This window comes from Eurytemora carolleeae, unplaced genomic scaffold (assembly GCF_000591075.1).
Source record: "Eurytemora carolleeae unplaced genomic scaffold, Eaff_2.0 scaffold932, whole genome shotgun sequence".
NCBI classification, from domain to species: Eukaryota; Metazoa; Arthropoda; class Copepoda; order Calanoida; family Temoridae; genus Eurytemora; species Eurytemora carolleeae.
The window spans coordinates 83,772-101,663 of NW_019396913.1; the positions used below are offsets into that span (position 1 = coordinate 83,772).

Consider the following 17,892-nt stretch of genomic DNA (forward strand, 5'->3'; position numbering starts at 1 on the left):
CTGAAGTTTTCTATTTATTATTATCTGTAACCTGTAGCTGAAGTTTTCTATTTATTATTATCTGTAAGCTGTAGCTGAAGTTTTCTATTTATTATTATTGTAAGCTGTAACTGAAGTTTTCTATTTATTATTATCTGTAAGCTGTAATTCTGAAGTTTTCTATTTATTATTATCTGTAAGCTGTAACTGAAGTTTTCTTAATAAAAAACATAAATAAAACACTTATATTTGCCATTTCAACGTATAAACGATATTTTAAAAACAATTAATTAATTTGAAAACAATAACAGCAGAAATCAAAACAAATAAAACAGGTTTGTCCCCTAAAACTTGAAAGGGATAAACTCGTCACAGATACGTTACCTATTCTCCAGCCAGCCATCCAGCTTTATATAAATTACTAAACAGTGGAACCCCTAAAACTGTGAAATAAGAAGACGACATTAAATCGCTTATTTGTTGTTGTTAGAAAACTAATAGTTTTACCAGGAGCTTAAAAATCAAGTTATTAAGAGAAAAGAAGTTTTGTGTTTCATGTTCATTGGGCTGTTTAAAATCATAACAGTCGTCTTCCATTTCCATAGTTGGATGGGTCCGAATGTAGATTGCGTACAAACACAGATTACACAGATAAAACAATAAATATGGCCTTGGTAAAAGTTAGGTTACTTTTGTGCATCATAACCTGTTCAGCTCCCTTCAATCATAACTTTGATCTAATCAATATGTCAATATTTATGTTTTGAGATGAGAACTAATTAAAATACACTTCAAGGGTTAAAAAGTTACCGACTTATAGTTATATCTGTCTGATCTGTGAGCTTAAGGTTACAGAAAAATTAGACAATCAAGAAATAAAAAAGTTTTAATTAAGTACATAAAGTTTAGTACATAATTTGTGTTCGGAGTCTAATGTACATAATCTGATGAACATATTTTATGTACAGAGTCTGATGCTCACAATATTAAGTACATAAATGATAATGTATTAATTATTTCTAATACACAATTTTAAGTAAACAATTCCATATTCAAAATGGCATGTACATCACTATATGTTTAACTCTTGATTTTGTCTAAAAATTCTAAACCCCCTGTAGTGAAAAATTATCCCTTAGAGAGGGGGGGGGGATTAGGTATAATGGATAAAAGATCAACGGGTAAAAATCAAATAAAAATACATCTAAGTTTTTATAATGAATGTAATTAAAAATGGATTTAATTTTTTCCCGAAATTCTAAAGATATGATGTCCCCCTCCCAATGGAGATGAATAAGTTAAAATATATAACAACTAGATTTGAATCAAAAATGCCGCCACTTCGTACGAAATATGGTGATATCAACAGATAAATTTTAATTCCACCTGTAGAAGCAGTAGATTTGAACCAGATCTTTTCATATTATATATTTATCAAGTACGTAAATTCACAACACACAAAACAGGACCACAGTGCGTTGTGATAAACAACATGTACTGCTGTAAAATGTAAAATGTACAAATTTCACTGTACACACTGTCCAACAATGCACTCTACACTGTACATCAGTTTAAAGCACACTGTAAAGCATTGCACCGTTTACTTTAATCAGTGTACCGTACAAAGTACATCAGTGTATTGTACACTGTACACTATACAGCATATTAATGTGCAGAGTACTGTGCATTGAACTGCACGTACTGTTCAATTGCACAGATGTGTCAGGTATCAAATCTGTAGGTGAAGAATGTGAACTTAAAGGTCTGAAAAGGTATTGTACAGCGCTGTACACTGTGTAAAGCTGTACACTTCTACGATTCTGTACACCACTAGTTACTATATACTGTACATAACTGTACAATGGACAAACAAATTAGGATTTCTATTGTATGTACATCTGGTTCGTTTAACAGGAAGAAAATATTTGTGTATGTACAATGTACAGTGTTTTGATGAAAAAAAACACGTGTGCTATGAGCAAAAACAAGCAGGTGAACCTCCCCCCTGGGAAATGAAAATTCATAATACAAAAATAATTCACCATTCACTTTTCATGTCCAGGGGTTGGGTTTTAAATACATTTACAATTTAAAACAAGCTGCGCAATATATGAACAAAAAAGAACTAAATTAAAATCAAGAATTAACATATTACTAAATTCAATTATTTGTTTCTAGTTTCAATATAAACAATTTAATGATAACGTTCTGAATAAACTAGTAAACTGTTCGTAATCAAAGGTTTCTAGGCGATCTGTTTTACATCATTTTAACAGTGATAGTTTCAACTGTGATGTATTTAAAGTTTACAGTTATCTTTAATAATTTCCCACACGCTGAATTTTAAAGGAAAAAGTAAAAAATTGAGTTCTTAGTCTTAGCTATAAATGTTTAAAGGCACTGTGGACGCATTTTCAAGAGACCCTAAAATTTTAGAGTGGCATGTCCGAGATAAAATGGTGTCTTCAACCTTTGTATGATCAACGATAACATAAATCGAGGGCCCACTACCATGGAGTCTTTAGTTTTCAGCTAAAAGAAAAAGGATTTCTGCGTTTTCATTAAACTTGAATGTTTTTATGGTGCTTTTGTGAATGACACTCTATTAACGCCGGATCACTTGAATTGTTACATGAACAGTCCCTTTAAGTGTGAAAAATGCGTGTACATGATTGAATGATGTACAGGTGATTAAGATTTTTAAAAGTGATGAAAATTGAAAATGCACACACCTATCACAGCCGTCCATTGACTTGCGTTGAAAACATGAAAAGAATTGGAATTTTTTAAAAATTATTAACAATTGAAAAACTGTGCAAGAAAATTCGCAATTTTCCATTTTCAAAAGAAATGAACAACTTAGTATTTACAATTTTTGCGTAGGCTATTGTGAAAATAACAAAATATATAATTCAAACTTACAAATATCAAAATAATTTTCTTAATTTTTACCTAATAATCTATAATAGGATAACAAAAATTTGTTTTTTTTTACAAACAAATACATACGTAATTACATTGTTCTAACATGGTAATTAGAAAATTACCAAACGTCAAATAAATTCACAAGTTTAAATGCAAAAAGCCCGAAGTTAGAATAAAGTCACATTCATTAAAGATTTTCGTTGATTTTAAATGCGGTTTTTATGGTCCAATTGAAAGGTACTTCTTATGCTAAAAATGTTCAATACAACAGCTTACACGTGATTGATATGTTAAAATGCTAAATGTTCCAAACTGAAACTTGTCATTGTAAAAAAAGATGGCGGTTCATTAGATTTACATTGCACATGTACGAAACAAAGAGAGAAAATAAAAAATGCACTTTCATGATCATATAAAATGATGGTCATGTGATAAAGGGTGAGAGGTAGTTCCCTTTTTCTTCACTCGTTAATCACCGATAAAGGCACATGTAAATTGTTTAGTGTTTATATTATTTAATATTTAAGAGATCCATTTCATTCATTATTTAAACTCGTCGTTACTTGATTTCTATTTGCAGGACCAGAATACTTACACTTGAGTCATTTTGCTCAAATTTCGATTTTCGATCAATTAATCGACGTCGATATCTAAACAGTTAGCTGTCAACTCTTGAAATTCAGAAACTCGATTTTTTCCTGAAAAATATTATTTTGTTGAGTTTTCAAAGACAAATATTTTCATCATGCTTTTTTAATTGTTTGCTAAGGGTTGAGGGCTCACCTTGGAGTATGTTTTCTTCTAGATCAATAGATTCAGGAAGAATAAAGGATATTTCAGAACCGGTTTTAGTCGCCATGTTAAGTTTTTGTTGAAGTTCAGAAACTTGTTTCGCGAGCGCGGCATTCTGAGCTTGAAGCGCTTCTGCCTTGCTTTTCCAGGAGTTGGCTTCACTTTGCATTATATCATACTTCCGCTCTAAGCTATCCATGTATTCTTTCTTCTTCCGTCGGCTTTCTTGTGCGGAAATCTGAAATACAAATATTAATTTAAACAAAAAGAAATCATGAAAAAGGGATTTCCAGAAGGAAACACCATTTTGTGGCAAAATAAATCCATACGATATTTTAGAATTGAAAATGAGTAACATAGTGTTTGAGTGTACATTTCTTTAGCATTGCAGATAAAAATTAGCATTAAAATTGCAATTTTGTTATGGCTTTACTTGATAATATCCAAGATGGTGCATCCTTTATAGAATTCCGACAATTTGGCAACAAAACTTAGAAATAGGAATGAACATGAAACATACTTGTGTACACTGTACAAATCTTCTTAAAAATGATATTTTACCTTATTTTTTATTTTTCTTCTTATTTTCTTGAGAGATCGCTCCTCTGCCTTGGACAATGGAAGCTTTGTAGGGATAGGATATCCTTCCGAGATTAGGGTTCGCTTCTCCTCCTCGGTCAGGTAAAGTACTCCAGAACTACCTGAAATAATAACAGATATTTGAAGGGCGACATGTAAGGAAACTTAAAGTTGATAACTTAAAAATCAACCAAGTGAAACAGATCTGTGTACACTACACAATTGGGTGCTATTTAGTTAAAGCTACATGTCGTTTTTTCTATTGAATTTTTGAACTATTGGTTGTTTGAACCATTGCACTTGGTGCCACGTGTAGTAGTTCAAACGACTAATAGTTGAAACGATAACATTCTGTGAGTATTTGAACTACTTTTTTGCTCATTTGAACTATTAATAAAAATAGTTCAAAATGAACTAAAAACTAGTTCAAATAAGCCGAAATATAGTTCGAATTTTGCAAAAAAAAATAATGCTCAAATGAGCCAAAAATAGTTCAAATGATCAAAAAAATAGTTTAAATGAACCAAAAATAGTTCAAATGAGCAAATAAATAGTTCAAATGATCAAAAAATAGTTCAAATGGGCCAACAAATGTTTCCTACAGTGATAACCAAAAACTCTGGAATAGGAAGTTGACTTTTAAACTCAAGTTATGGCTTTAAATATTTGAATAAACATGAGACACAGCAATTGTGCATTGTAAACAGACCCATTTCACTTAATAAGTGATTTAATAACTTACTAGTAAAGCTTTTTGCCTTAAAAATGCACTTCAGAATTACTGTAATGTCGTCTTTATATTCCATAGTTTTCTAGTTATCACTGCATGAGAAAAAAAATAGTTCATACGAGCAAAAAAATAGTTAAAATGAGCCAAAAAAAATAGTTCATACGAGCAAAAAAATATTTAAAATGAGCAAAAAAAAAATAGTTAACGACACTCGAGCATCTCATATTAACACATGGATAAAGTTGGTTATGTGGCCGCAGCGCCTAAATTTGGTTGTTATTTCATACATCTAACAATGATAGTTTTGTATGGATTTATAAGAGGCGAACATAGAAAATATTCCATGGAAATGTGCCGACTCACACTTCTCTGCAAACTTTCTATGCAATTTGAATTTCTATGCAAATATTTTAGGAAGGGGTAAATAACCGTAAAAACGATGAAAGTGAAATGATGAAAATGGAGGAACTATCTGCGAAGTATCGGTCTTAGTCGTGATCCTCAGTGCACAAGAGTGCAATTACTGTACCTTCAAAAATGCACGCTTCTAAGAATCATACAAATATCTTTGAATTGTTGGGTTCTTTAGTGTTCAAAACCCGATTGAATTTTTTGCATTTAAGGATATAAAATTTTATATAAACATTTATTATGTAGTCGCATGACAAGCAATAAAATCATCAACATCACTTGTATACTTGGACATAACTAAAACTCCCTCCAAACAATTTTTATGGTTAAACAAAAATTTAAAAATTAAGAATTTCTGAGTTGCTTGTTTTTGCGGCAGCCATTGCAAAACAAAAAGATGGCTGACTTGGATTTTTAACACGTGGGGATGAACATATTTTTCAAATACGCAAAGATAGCAGAAATTCAAAAATAATTTAAATTTTTCAGATTTTGCAAATATAAGATAAGCTGATAATGTGTTTACGCCTTATGTGCCTACAATCTCTTAAAAATCACATTTAAAGAGTGAAAGTGGCGAACATTTCACATACACTGAAATTGAATTCAAATCTCATTGTGGGCTTAAATGTGAGTAGCAAAGTTCACCAGATTTTTTAGAATTTTTTTATTTTTATTTTGCAAGGTCATCAGAACGTGTAATTGCGCAGTACACGGAGAAGCTGAAATTTTTTTCCAGAAATAAAACTAAAAAATGCAAAAAAACATTTTAGATTAAAAACACGGGGAAAACTTAAAACTATGAATAATTTCTAATGTCAGACTTACAAACTATAAAACGAAAACCAGAAATGCGTGAAGGATCGAGAAATAACATAAACCCACAAGTGGGAAATTTACTATTTACTTTCTGTTAAATGATATCGATGAATTAATCCATCATAAATGATATCGATGAATTAATCCATAAAAGAGAAGAAAATTTAAATTTAATGCATTCTTGACCAGAAAACCTTTATAAAGTACCATAGTGTGAATCGAACAATGCCTCTGTTTAGATAAACTAACTAACCCTTGAGCTGTGTAGAAATGAGAGGAGATGAGATGGTGTGACGAAGAGCAGGTAGTATTCTCTGTCTGCTGACCAGCATACTGCTCCCACTGTTGCTGCTATTGCTGTTGCTGACTGCTATATTACAGCTGTTTAAACTGCTGCTAGAGGGATCTTCAAGCTTAATGGATACCTTCGGACACAGTATCCTAAATATAGGTAGATATATAGGTAGGTAGGTATGTAGGTAGGTATGTAGGTATGTAGGGAGGTATGTAGGGAGGTAGGTAGGTAGGTAGGTAGGTAGGTAGGTAGTATGGTTTGGTTACCTTGTTGTAATTGGAGTAGGTTTAAGAAGAGATAGTTGATTAGGTTTAGATAAATTCGACCCATTCTCCTGTTTTATCTAAACAAACAAAAAAGATTTTTATCTGACAAGAAGTTTATAATTCTAATTTGTGTATTTTTTTGATCTGTCATGTTTTTAAAGCAGATATTGATAGAGAAACGAAGACATAAAATTCATTGATCTATTTTTACTAATTTACAAAGTACTCGGTTAAAAACAGGTGAATTTAATTATACATGTTCAGTTAGAAGCTGGAGGGGGGGGGGGGGGTAACGGGGCAAAAGCCTGATTAGACGCGGGCAATGTTTTAAACATTCATATAGGGTTTTCGTCAGGTTATCGTATACAAAAGTGTTGATTATCCTGTTTTTAATCTCGAAATTTGAAACTGAACCCCACTCATATTAAACAGGTTGAAAACAACATTAAACGCGTTGAAGCAGGATCTAATAATATGCTTGAATAGGCAGTTTAGGAGTTTCAGACTCGCTAACCGGATATACAACCTACTAACCGGATATTCAACCTGATAAATGGACATATAGCATACTAACCGGATATTATACAACCGGCTGACCGGATATACCTAATAAACGGATATTCAACCTCCTAACCGGATTTACAACCTGAAAACTGAATACAAAACCAGCTAACCGGATATACAACTCACTAACCGGATACATAGCCAGCTAACTGTATATACATCTTGATAAAGGGATATATTACCTATATAACCGGATATAAAACTGCTAACCGTATAAACAACCTGCTACCCGTATATATAACCTATTAACCGGATATATAACCCATTAAACGGATATATAACCCATTAAACGGATATATAACCTGCTAAAATGATATACAACCTAATAAACGGATATATAAACTGAAAACTGGATATATATATATATATATATATATATATATATATATATATATATATATATATATGTATATAACCTACTAACCGGATATACAACCTGCTAACCGGATATATAACATGCTAACCAGAATCCGGTTATTTTATAAACTTATATAAAATTTTGTTATTTTGGAACGAAAAACATTGTAATAAGGCTGCCAAATTCCCTTTAAAGGGACAGACCGGGTATGTTAGGTAGTTAAACTGAGTATGCAGTGTTGTGGACAAATTCTTTATGATTCATTTGAGACATATTTAACATTTCCACGATGTATAATTACTGAGTTTGAGTGCATAGTCGACGTTCAAAATCATGATTTTGTGTGGGTACGTTTTCAGAATCGGTTATTTAAAATTATTAAATAACGACGACGAAAAATAAAGTAAAAATTATACAGTAAACTAATTAGATGGTTAGAAACATATATCTCTGTCAATAAATCAATGCTAGAATCAGTTATTTCGTTTTCGTCATTATAATAAATTTCTAATTTTCTATGAATTTATTTGCAGATTTCTACAAATTCATCAAATGTCGTCTTTTCAATAAAAAATCCAGAAAATCTGCAAAAAAAATCTTTGTGAATCATGATAGACTTATAGAAACTAATGATTGAATGAGATTACTTATTTTCGATGATAAGATTAATTTTTATTTTCTGAGCCTGTTCCTAAACAACTAATTAGTTTACTGTAAAATTTTGTTTACATTTTTTGTCGTCGTTATTTGATAATTGAAAAAAAAAACAATTCTGAAAAACCCAAAAGTACGATTTTGAACGTCGACTTTGCGCTCAAACTGAGGATTTATAAATCTTTAAAAATTCTATGTCTCATATGAATCCTAAACAATTTGTCCACAAAATTGCATACCCAGATCAAATACCTTACATAGCCGGTCTGTCCCTTTAAACATATTTTCTTTTCGGTTTCATAAGTAATATAAAATTTACCGCTTCAAGATTCTTAATAACAAATTAGAAATGACATTGAAAATGTTTCTGACGACAAAAAAAGTTATGATAAGATAAAAAAAGATAACAATCGATGAATGATAAAAAAGCTGTTTCTACTACATCGCAAACAGCTGATAAGAATATAAAAATGACACCTGTGATCCTAGTCACTAAATATTCTAATTGTTAAATTATAATAATTATTTAATCATTTAACAATTTTCAGATTAAGTCTGACAAAATGCCTAATTTAATAAAATGTTAAAAGGTTTTTAATTTAACAGCTATACATGTAGGAGAAAGAGATAAGAAGAAATAATGAGTTGATGTGCAACGGTGCAATCATGATACCCAGACATGGGTTTATTCTATACAAATACTTTAGAGTTCAAACTCAGGTTATTAAACCAAAAGACCCAGAGGCGTAATTAGGGAAAATGGAGAGGAAGGGGCGAGCACCTTACCAGCCTTATATGGAAGAGGCCCCTGGAGATTGTGAAAACGGATATTCACAGAACAAAAACAACAATTGTTTAGATTTTAAAAATTATCGTCTAGCCTGTACTTTCGTAAATGTAAACTTTACACAAGAACCTGAAATGACCCCTCTTATGTAATCCACGCTATTTTTTATTGCTCTTTATCTGACGGTTAAATCTCGTTTACCTGAAATCCAGACTCCGGCTCCAGTTTAATAATGGAGGAGAAGGTTGGAGAGGTGGAGAGGGTTGTAGAGATGGAGGATATATAGGGTCTGGAAAAGGATGGAGGAGGAGAGGAGGGTTCACTTTTAATAAAAACATCCTGATCAGGTTCCTGAAAAGAATAATGTTTTGAAATATGGATGCAACCTTGAATCAATTTAATACCCTTTTAAACACCAACCCGTTATCCTTTCCCCTTCAGAATGTCCTGCCCCCTTGAATGCCCCCTTACCTTTCTTCCTCCTGCCTGCTGATTAGCCCGGTTTAAAGGTATACAAGGGAAACACTCACTCTCCATATCTAGAAAACAAATATTTAATCAACCCATTCGAGAAATCAATTAATCGATCCATTCGAGAAATCAAATAATCGATCCATTCGAGAAATCAATTTATCAATCCATTCGAAACATTAATTAATCAATAAATTCGAAACATTAATTAATCAATCAATTCGAGAAATCAACTAATCAATCCATTCTTTAAAAATCAATTGAGCAATCACTTCATCATTTCTTTATCATCCAATTAACCAACCGGGTGATCAGTCAACCCAATCGATCAACATAGAAAATTGATTAATCAATCTATATTTTCAATTGATCAAAAAGAAAATTCAACCCATTCAACTAATTGATCAATATCAATAGAATCACTGTATTATCCGTTTAAATAATTTCCACCTATATAATAAAGCAATTAGTGCAGTAATGAGTTAAGTGTTTGGTAAATGAGATTTTCATGTCACTACATTTAATCAGTTTCAATCTGTTGTTCATTAGGTTATAAATATTTCAGAACTTTTCACAAAATAGTTAAAAATAAAAATTCGGTGAAACCACCAACGAGAAAAAATAATTCCCATAAGATCGAGTAAATACTGAAATAAAATTAAAAAGTCGTCTTTGTTTGTAAAGAACTGTACTTTCAAACCTTAAAACGTTCAGCGCCAAAGACTGTGAATTGTACGTACTGCATAACTTCTATTACAACACATACAGGGTGTCCCATATCATATTAGATCGTCAAAGGCTCTAAATTACAATTTCCGGGACTAATCAGAAAGTTTAAGAAGAATAAATTTTCTTGTAGGAAATGCTATGTTTTTCGAATATTATATGTTTATTTTGGCATTAAAGCTTGGAGATAATTTAATATGATATGGGACACTCTGTATATGTCAACAGGTCATCCACAGTAAGGAAGAGTTTTATTATTTTATTATTGGTTTTATTTGTAGTTCAAAAACCATAGAGAATAGAATATATATTAGAGAGGAATTTAAAGAATCTCTCGGTATGAATTTTTTCAGTCCCTTTCAGCCTGAAAGGAATCTCAAAGTGTACAAATGTTCACAAATTATGTGCAGTAGAGTACATTAATACAGTATGTTCACTAGAATATCCAATTTCAATTTCGAAATTTTTAAAGCTGTTAAATAAACTTTATAATGAATTAGGTGAATAAAAACCATCATTTGATTTATAGTTATAACGGAAAATCATCGTTTGTAAAGTGAAAGGCATAGAGTCTTTGTGAAATGATCATTGGTCAATTATGAAACGAGCCTATTTCATAATTTGGTTTTCTTTTAAAATTAATTTAAAATTTTCTATAAAATGATATTCCAGGGCCCAAAAGGTTATATAGCATAAATATGTGAAGTACACCTGCAGTATGGAAACAGTACAACAAAATGACCGTTTTAAACTTTTTTCTAGTAAATTCCCCTCTAATATATATTCTATTCTCTTTGTCAAAAACCCAAACATTAGAGGTTGGATTGTTGGAATGGATCTGGCATTTGATAAAAATGCATCAAGCTTCAGAAGATTTTTTAAGGAATGTTAACCATTTATATAGATAAGATTAAGTACATTCTTAGAACCATTTTAAAATTTGATATTTCACATGCTGTGAATGGTTGTGTATGGCTATGAATGGTTGTATATAGCTATGAATGGTTGTATATGGCTATGAATGGTTTTATATGGCTATGAATGGTTGTATATAGCTATGAATGGTTGTATATGGCTATGAATAATTGTTTATGGCTATGAATGGTTGTGTATGGCTATAAATGGTTGTGTATGGCTATGAATGGTTGTTTATGGCTATGAATGGTTGTATATGGCTATCAATGGTTGTGTATGGCTATGAATGGTTGTGTATGGCTACGAATGGTTGTGATATATGGCTATCAATGGTTGTGTATGGCTATAAATGGTTGTGTATGGCTATGAATGGTTGTTTATGGCTATGAATGGTTGTATATGGCTATGAATGGTTGTGTATGGCTATGAATGGTTGTATATGGCTAAGAATGGTTGTGTATGGTTATGAATGGTTGTGTATGGCTATGAAAGGTTGTGTATGGCTATGAATGGTTGTGTATGACTACGAATGGTTGAATTTAGCTATGAATGGTTGTGTATTGCTATAAATGGTTGTATATGGCTATGAATGGTTGTGTATGGCTATGAATGGTTGTATATGGCTAAGAATGGCTGCGTATGGCTATGAGTGGGTGCGTATGGCTATGAATGGTTGTATATGGCTAAGAATGGTTGTTTATGGCTATGAATGGTTGTGTATGGCTTTGAATGGTTGTGTATGGCTTTGAATGGTTGTGTATAGCTATGAATGGTTGTGCATGGCTATGAGTGGTTGTGTTTGGCTATGAATGGTTGTGTATGCCTATGAATGGTTGTGTATGGCTAAGAATGGTTGTGTATGGCTAAAACAAAAAGAGGGGGGGGGGAGCAATGTTTAAAAAAAGAAATGAAGTGTGTAAATGAAAATACTATTGTTGAATTATCAACTTGAATGATAGGATGAAAGAATGCATGGATGAATAAATTAATAAATGTGCACACAAATAATCCAATTGAATGAATGCGGCTTATGAATTCAAATTTTGTTTAACTCATGACCACTGACCAATAAACACGATTTGTTTTATTTTGCCCGCGGGCATATGATTTCTTGCTTGAAAAACTCTAAACTGGGTCTTCTATCCCAAAAACTGTACTGGGCCTGTTATGGAAATTATTCTGATGCAAAATCCCGTCTCGACTCATTCTTTTGAAAGTACAAGTTTTCAAGGTTTATCTTCCACTTAATCCAGGTTAAAAGGTCGGATAGGTTTATATTGAGATTTTTAAGCGTAACCGCGTGCACTATACCTCTTAGCATGACGTTGTAGAGATAATAACAACTATTAGTTTTTAATCCTACATTTTCATATTAATTTTACATTTTCATATTAATACTACATTTTCATATCAATACTACATTTTCATATCAATTCTACATTTTCATATTAATACTACATTTTCATATTAATCCTACATTTTCATATCAATTTTACATTTTCATATAAATTTTTCATTTTCATATTAATTTTACATTTTCATATTAATACTACATTTTCATATCAATCCTACATGTTCATATTAATTTCACATTTTCATATTAATCCTACATTTTCATATCAATTCTACATTTTCATATCAATTCTACATTTTCAAATCAATCCTACATTTTCATATCAATACTACATTTTCATATCAATTCTACATTTTCATATTAATCCTACATTTTCATATCAATTCTACATTTTCATATCAATTCTACATTTTCATATTAATCCTATATTTTCATATCAATCCTACATTTTCATATCAATCCTACATTTTCATATCAATTCTACATTTTCATATCAATTCTATATTTTCATATCAATACTGCATTTTCATGTCAATCCTACATTTTCATTTCAATACTACATTTTCATATCATTTCTACAATTTTATACCAGTTTTACATTTCAACATTTTTCTTTTTTCATTTTTAGCATTTTATTCATCCAGATTAAAAAATATTTATTCTTAATATAATTTTTTTTCACTTTCAATGGCAAATCCCCCGGCTACCCCCCTTAAATGTGTATTTGGTTTGTTTCACTGAGATTAGTTTGGCTTCCCGCTCCCCCAGCTCCTTGAGTATACAGTTTATTAAGATAAACTAAACTTAAGTATAGAATCACGTCTTGTTAAGATTAAAAACGGAACTTAAATTCAGTTTTTACATAATATACTCCAGATTCTGGATTAAAAGTGTTGAACACGATCACGTTTCTGCATTGCGTCGTAATCAGGGGAATTCAGGGGGGGAAAGGGAACCAGGAAGGGGCCCGTACCGGGGAAATCAGGGTTGGGATTGGACCATAAAATTCAAGGGGGTAGGGGGGCAGGAAAACAAGGGGTTTGTTTGGACCATGGACTTCAGAGAGGGAGGGGCAGGGAAACCAGGGGTGGGATTAGACCATGGACTTCATGGGGGGAGGGNATATTGAGATTTTTAAGCGTAACCGCGTGCACTATACAGCATGACGTTGTAGAGATAATAACAACTATTAGTTTTTAATCCTACATTTTCATATCAATTTTACATTTTCATATTAATACTACATTTTCATATCAATACTACATGTTTATATTAATTTTACATTTTCATATCAATTTTACATTTTCATATTAATACTACATTTTCATATCAATCCTACATGTTCATATTAATTTTAATCCTACATTTTCATATCAATTCTACATTTTCATTTCAATACTACATTATCATATTAATCCTACATTTTCATATCAATTCTACATTTTCATATCAATTCTACATTTGATATGAATCAATTCTAAATTTTCACATCAATCCTACATTTTCATATCAATACTACATTTTCATATCAATTCTACATTTTCATATTAATCCTACATTTTCATATCAATCCTACATTTTCATGTCAATTCTTCATTTTCATATCAATTCTACATTTTCATATCAATACTAAATTTTGAAATCAATTCTACATATTCATATCAATACTACATTTTTATACCAGTTCTACATTTTAACATTTTTCTTTTTTATTTTTAACATTTTATTCATCCAGAATAAAAGATATTTATTCTTAATATCATGTTTTTTGAAAAAAATCTGAAAAAAATGAAAAGATTACGTGATTTATTAGATGCTTATAAAGAGCGTATCAGCTTAAAATGGTCACTTTACAAATATTTCGGACCATGCAGTGCAGAGGGAATCCCATGTTTTCGTTGAACCTATGCTAAAACAGTTTTTCTCTGTTCATCTTCTTAAAAACCAGTTTTGTCATTACGGGGAGTCATTGAAATTGAGGAGAGGAAAGGCTGTTTAAACCAAAGCCTAAGGTAATTTTTTTGAATTTTTTTAAAGATTATATAGCGATTCCCAAATTGCTGTCGAAACCCTTGAACCCCAATTTCGTTATAGCTTGGTTTAAAGGTTGTTTTCATCTCCAGACAAAGCTAATGTAAGATAAAGGAACTGAGATTTTACCATAAACTTAATTGTGTTCTCCCTGTATATTTGCAACCTGATGGTGTAGACTTTATATTTCACAAAATATGAAATCGTATCGTTTAAGTTTGACATAACAAATAGATAAAAACTATTTTTTCTTTTTGGCAAAATCTGAGTTTCTTTGATTAAGGAAAACAATCATTAATCAACCTCTGTAAGAATACATACGGTTAACAACGAATCAAATTTTGATATTTTCGGGACTTTTTGAAGAAAAAAAACTTACCATCCTGCATATCTAAGGAGAGGGGAGAACTAGGTACTGAATCTCCATCACTAGCAATACTGCAGCTATAACTGCAATAAAAAAAATAATATACATTTATATGTCATCCTATTCGCAAACTGTTTAACGGTAAATTGCAAGAAAATTTCCCAGATTTATTTATTTCGGGAGAAAATAAACGGCGAATTCTATTTACAGGGAATACAGGGTATCCACCATGCATATTGGACTGTACATAGCTCTATATTAGGATTTTAGACAAAGCAAAAAACTTAACAACTCAAATTGAAAAATTGTAAATAAATAACATAATTTACAGAAAATACAGTGTATCCAAATAATTGATGTTGGGGGGAAAATAGAGGGGAGGCTCTGTGAAATGTTTTGAAGTAAAATTGATGTTACTTAAAACGTATATATATCTAAATACTTAGTATTTTATTGTGTTAAAATCATTATACATCAAGTATTATGTATATCCTAATACTTGATTTATTTTTTTGGGTACTTATTGCCTTAGATAAGTAAAAGCTCGAAAGCCCCTCAAGCTCTTTGAAGACAACCNTTATTATTATTATTACTATTATTATTATTATTATTATTTTTATTATTATTATCATTATCATTATCATTATTATTTATTATTAATTTTGTATGTTTATCACATATTGCTTGCCAAACTGTAGATCAACTAAAAAATAATAAAAGCGACAATACATAAGGATTAAAGAGTGTATTTGACTTTTCTGTAATTTACTGTTGGATTTTAAAAACAAAAACATGAATGATTATTCATTATCTTTTTATCAAATTAGCTGGAACAGACATCGTATTTATTCTATACTGAAAAGAAATCTTAAGAAATCTGATAGGGAGAGAGACTAAGATGAAAAAGAGGAACAGGAAGCAGAAAGAGAGGGACTACCAGACAGTTGGGAACTAATTACCAGAAAGAGAGGGACTACCAGACAGTTGGGAACTAATTATCAGAAAGAGAGGAACTACCAGACAGATGGGAACTAATTACCAGAAAGAGAGGGTCTACCAGACAGTTGAGAACTAATTACCAGAAAGAGAGGGACTACCAAACAGTTGGGAACTAATTACCAGAAAGAGAGGGACTACCAGACAGTTGAGAACTAATTACCAGAAAGAAAAAACAGAAGAATTACCATAGAATGCAGGTGTGGGGAGGGAGGGAGGGAGAAATATATGAAATGGGGCCTGGTAACTATAGGGTAAGATTAAAGATTAGAAATCTGGTTTCCTCCTTGTACTCAATATTTTAACAACTCTGATATAAATATTGCCAAATATTTAAGGAATATTGTTTTTGAACCAAGCAATGCATGTTTATCAAGTCAAGTAAAAAAAACTTGTTTCCATGTTTTGAATTATAACTCCTATTATTTAAGTAACATTGAGAAGAACAAAAAAGTTCAAAATTTTCAAATAAATTCACCTAAACTTCAATCAAATATAGAGAAGCTAGGAGGTCAGAAAGTAATACCAGTAATGTGGCATAGATTTGGTTTTAATTTTAATTCTAATTTCTAAAATTATTTTTTAAAGGTTTGATGGTGCTTAATTTGTTTGTACTCATATTTTAATATAACAATTGTGATAAAAAAAAACATATATGCTAGGGAGGGGAAAATGATATATATATATATATATATGTAGCAAAAAGAGGGTAAACATGATATTCTGAAAACTTAAACTTAGACAAAATGAGATTATTCATTGGAACTGCGTTTCATTTGAATACTTAACATGATTAGCTCAAATCATGCGACATACTTAAATTACGGTATGGAATACGGGCAGAGAAGATTAACTGCGTTATATCTATTCTCTTTAATCCTTTAAACACGTACCTTAAACTTTAACTATGCTATAAATACGTAATACGATGGTCTTAATCATGTGATATCAATAACATCGTAGGAATTTAATTACGTCAATTTCTGTTAACTTTGTAACCTAAGCTATTATATAAAGTTAGTTGAATGAGACTCTGCTTTTGATTTCGATATCAGAAGCCTAAGTATGATTGAAAAAAAGCTTTGGTACTTGTTGAAATTTATGAGTTAAGAAATTTCCTGTGTAGCAATTTCATTGGACTGTGTGTCCTTTAGAACTTGGGATCGCAGCCAGGTTAAAATTTGGACTGTGTGTCCTTTGGAACCAGGAAGTAAGCCTGGTTGAGATTTGGACTGTGTGTCCTTTAGAACTGGGGAGTTAAGCCTGGTTGAGATTTGGGCTGTGAGTCCTTTAGAACTGGGGAGTTAGGTCTGGTTGAGATTTGGACTGTGTGTCCGTTAGAACTGAGGAGTTAAGCCTGGTTGAGATATTGCCTGAGTGGTCTTTAGAACCAGGGAGCTAAGCCTGGTTGAGATTTGGACTTTGTGTCCTTTAGAACTGGGGAGTAAGGCCTGGTTGAAATATTGCCTGAGTGGCCTTTAGAAAGTACCAGGGAGCTAAGTCTGGTTGAGATTTGGACTGTGTGTCCTTGAGAACCGGGGAGTTAAGCCTGGTTGAGATTTGGACTGTGTGCCCTTAAGAATCTGAATAGAAAGTCCTGGTTAAACTTGTTAACGAGTAGACCTGGATAGATACTTCTCGAGTAAATTGTTATGGAGTAGGTATTTGCTACAAAACATATTATAATTATATATTGGGGTACAATAGCTTGCCGTGGGGGGGGGAGGTTACTGAACAGAATATTTATTTTAATGGTCTTGATCTTTAGAACCCTGTCCCTCTGACCTGGACTTGTATCCCCCAAAAAGTTTCCAGAAAAATACAAATCTGAAATATTTACCCATCCTTCATCCTTCATCCTTCATCCTTCATT

The 17,892-nt window shown here is 31.5% G+C and overlaps 1 protein-coding gene across 1 annotated transcript in view; it reads right to left on the reverse strand.

Annotated features, from left to right (window-relative positions):
- Window positions 1–3,531: 3,531 nt before the first annotated feature.
- Window positions 3,532–17,892, reverse strand: part of LOC111710022 (cyclic AMP-responsive element-binding protein 3-like protein 1) — a gene marked incomplete in the record, with an annotated part of 17,442 nt that continues 3,081 nt past the window's right edge. Inside the window, 8 exon segments of the mRNA XM_023484033.1 lie at window positions 3,532–3,602; window positions 3,688–3,934; window positions 4,258–4,397; window positions 6,489–6,676; window positions 6,797–6,873; window positions 9,361–9,510; window positions 9,631–9,698; window positions 15,036–15,106. Coding sequence (XP_023339801.1) covers window positions 3,538–3,602; window positions 3,688–3,934; window positions 4,258–4,397; window positions 6,489–6,676; window positions 6,797–6,873; window positions 9,361–9,510; window positions 9,631–9,698; window positions 15,036–15,106 — 1,006 coding nt within the window.